Source organism: Lonchura striata, chromosome 20, assembly GCF_046129695.1.
Source record: "Lonchura striata isolate bLonStr1 chromosome 20, bLonStr1.mat, whole genome shotgun sequence".
Classification (NCBI taxonomy): Eukaryota; Metazoa; Chordata; class Aves; order Passeriformes; family Estrildidae; genus Lonchura; species Lonchura striata.
Genome location: NC_134622.1, coordinates 10,656,552 through 10,659,216, shown reverse-complemented (window position 1 = coordinate 10,659,216; position 2,665 = coordinate 10,656,552). Strand labels below are relative to the sequence as shown.

The following is a 2,665-nucleotide window of genomic DNA, read 5'->3' as shown; positions in this document are numbered from 1 at the left end:
AATTCCCCTGTCTCTCAGTATAAGGTCAATACTGCCAAGTTCATCTGTGACAATAGCACTTGGAGTCATACCATTGCCTCCATTATTGATCTGATCCTCCTCAATCCTCCTTTTGACAATCCTAAAATGATTGACATGTGCTCCACAATCCTTTAATCCAAAGCATTCTTAATCCATCTCTTCAGATATGTCTACAGAAAGACACACGAAAAGGCAAGATAAAATGTAAGATCCCCCAGAAGAGACAAGTTAGCCACAAACATCCCAACATCCCCAGCTCGTCTCGACCACAGCGGAACACTGAGACATTTACACAGCAATACCACGGCTCCAAGAATGTTGGTATCGAACTAGAACTAAACCAGAACAATCCTGACTGACAGCAATTAAAATACAATTTACCAAAGACAGGAGGGGAATGTCGGTGTCCAGGAGCAAATACTCACTAGGGATTTTACACAAGAATGCAATTCAACACTTCAGCCAATTCGAGTAAAACAGTTGGAATTTGAAAAAAAAAATGAAAGACTGTACTAAGTAAAGGAAAACTGTGTACAACATGGGGTTCTACAAAAAGATCAGAGCTAGAGTGATGTTTATGTACGAGATCGGGATCTGCTGTGGCGGGGAGAGTAGCGTGGAGATCCTCTGCTTCTTCTTGGGGAATAACTGCGGCTTCTGCTGTTGCTGCGACTACGGCTCCTGCTACGACTACGGCTGCGGGACCGAGATCTTCCATAGCTTGGGCTTCTTGGGCCATCAACTTTAACACGGATGTAGGCAGTTTCTCCCTATTGGATAGACAGAACTTTCGATTGACACGTCGAGGCTTCAGGGCCATGTTTCAGGCATGCTGACAGACTGCAGACAGTGCTACTATGGCCGGGACACACAGCAGAGCTTACACGTCTATGTCCGGCCTGACCACACACTCACTTAGCTGCCTCCTAACCAAACAGCGACCACCACGCGTTCCTTACCTTCAAATCCTACTGTTAAGCCCCTTGTATCCAATTCTGGCCAAAGAGAATAAGTGTGATACCTACCTCGTGAGATCTAAATTTAGTGTTATCCAGCTTTCGCACAGCGTAGGTCATGTCTTCCTTCCGCACAAACTCCACGACACCAGTGCCATCTCGGAAAACATCAGCATAACATACATCACCTGCTTCACGCATGTGATCCTTTAAATCCTGCCAACTTCCACTTGGAGGCAGCCCTAGGGAAAAACCAAAACGTGACTTTAAAACCGGATTAGAGCCTCACCTCCTGTACTGCAGCAGCAGAGCAGAGGAGCGCTCAGCATCGCGGGGACACCAAAGCACACGGGGCCATGCTTTTTAAGGAGATGCTGGCAGCAGCACCGCGCCTGCAGGACCCCGGGGGAGCGCTTACGCTAAGAGAGAAAGAGAGAGCAATGACTCACCCGAGACGATCACTCTGTACTCCGAGCGCCGGGACGGCGGGCCGTACCTGCCCCGGGGGGCTCCTCCGCCCCCGCCGCCCCCGCCGCCTCTGCCGGTGCCGCGGCCGCTCCGAGGGAACTCCACGCGGAGGCGATACCCATCGTAGTCGTAGCCGTCCCGCCCGTAGACGGCGTCCTCCGCGTCCCTGCGGGCGGCACGGGGCGGGCGGTGAGCGCGGCCGCCGCACCCCCGCCCGCCTTTGTTCGCGCCGCCCGCCCGCCGCTCCCCGCCGGGCCCCGCCACCGCGGCCCGCTGCTCCCGGGGGGCTCCGGGCAGCCCGGGGGGCCAGCGCAGCGCCGGAGGGGGCTCACCTGGGGTCCTCGAACTCGACGAAAGCGAAGGGCGGGCCCCCGCGGCGGTTCTTCAAGTCGATGTCGCGGATGGCGCCGTACTTGTAAAACACGTCCTCGATGTCCTTGGTGCGGATGTCGGGGGGCAGGTTCCCCACGTAGATGCGGCAGTCGTTGTTGCCGGCCGGGCCGCGGATGACGCCGCCGCCGGACATGGCGAGGTCGGCAATGTTGGCGGCGGTGCGGGGCCGGGCCGGGCTCTCGGGGCGCTCCGCCTCACCTCACCGCCGAGCGCCGCTCCAAAATGGCGCCCGCGCCTCCGCTCGCGCGGCCTCTGCGCGCACCGATCCCACCGCGGGCCGCACCACCGGCCGCAGCACCGCCCGCAGCAACGGCGGCTCAGCGGAGCGCGCGCGCGTCTTCCGCCGCGCCCTCAGCCTCCCGCCGCGCGCATGCGCGGTTCCGCCACAAAGTAGTCCCTCGGTTCTTGCCGCCGCGGAGAAGCCGAGTCCGTACGGGGGTCTCGAGGCTGCGGGAGTTCCGTTATACCGTGCGGAGACTGCGGTCCCCGCGGCATATAAAAGACGCTCCTCCCGGTAGCGGCTCAAACGGCGGAGGCCGCTGGCGTCACGTCCGGTGCGGCTCCCCGCGCCTTTAGGCCCGGCCGGGGAGGGCGCGGCCCAGAATGCACCGCGCGGGACGGCGGGCGCGCTTGGCGCCAAGAGCGGGCGCGGCCCACAATGCACCGCGGCGCGGCGGGGCCCGCTCTGCCCTCATGGCCGCGGCTGCGAGCCCGGCTCTGCCTCTGCCCTGTGCCCGGCTGCGAGCCCGGCTCTGCTCTGTGCTGTGCCCGCCTGTGTGCCCGGCTCTGTCCCCACTTCTGTTCCCGCCGTGCCCGGTTCTGTGCCC

General features: G+C 60.6%; 1 protein-coding gene across 1 annotated transcript; it reads right to left on the bottom strand.

The window, feature by feature from the left end:
• Positions 1–578: 578 nt before the first annotated feature.
• On the bottom strand, positions 579–2,108 carry SRSF1 (serine and arginine rich splicing factor 1). The gene is made up of 4 exons (XM_021533008.2): positions 1,778–2,108; positions 1,427–1,611; positions 1,047–1,219; positions 579–791 (listed from the first exon to the last, which is right to left on the bottom strand). The coding sequence occupies exons 1-4, from the start codon at positions 1,969–1,971 to the stop codon at positions 597–599; spliced, it is 747 nt and encodes a 248-aa protein (XP_021388683.1). The 5' UTR covers positions 1,972–2,108; the 3' UTR covers positions 579–596.
• Between the last annotated feature and the right edge of the window lie 557 nt (positions 2,109–2,665).

Coding starts and splice junctions, on each gene's coding strand:
- SRSF1 (XM_021533008.2), bottom strand. CDS start 1,971: ATGTCCGGCGGCGGCGTCATCCGCGGCCCGGCCGGCAACAACGACTGC. Junction 1,612..1,777: donor GTCGAGTTCGAGGACCCCAG/GTGAGCCCCCTC, acceptor TGCCGCCCGCAG/GGACGCGGAGGACGCCGTCT. Junction 1,220..1,426: donor GTACAGAGTGATCGTCTCGG/GTGAGTCATTGC, acceptor GTTTTTCCCTAG/GGCTGCCTCCAAGTGGAAGT.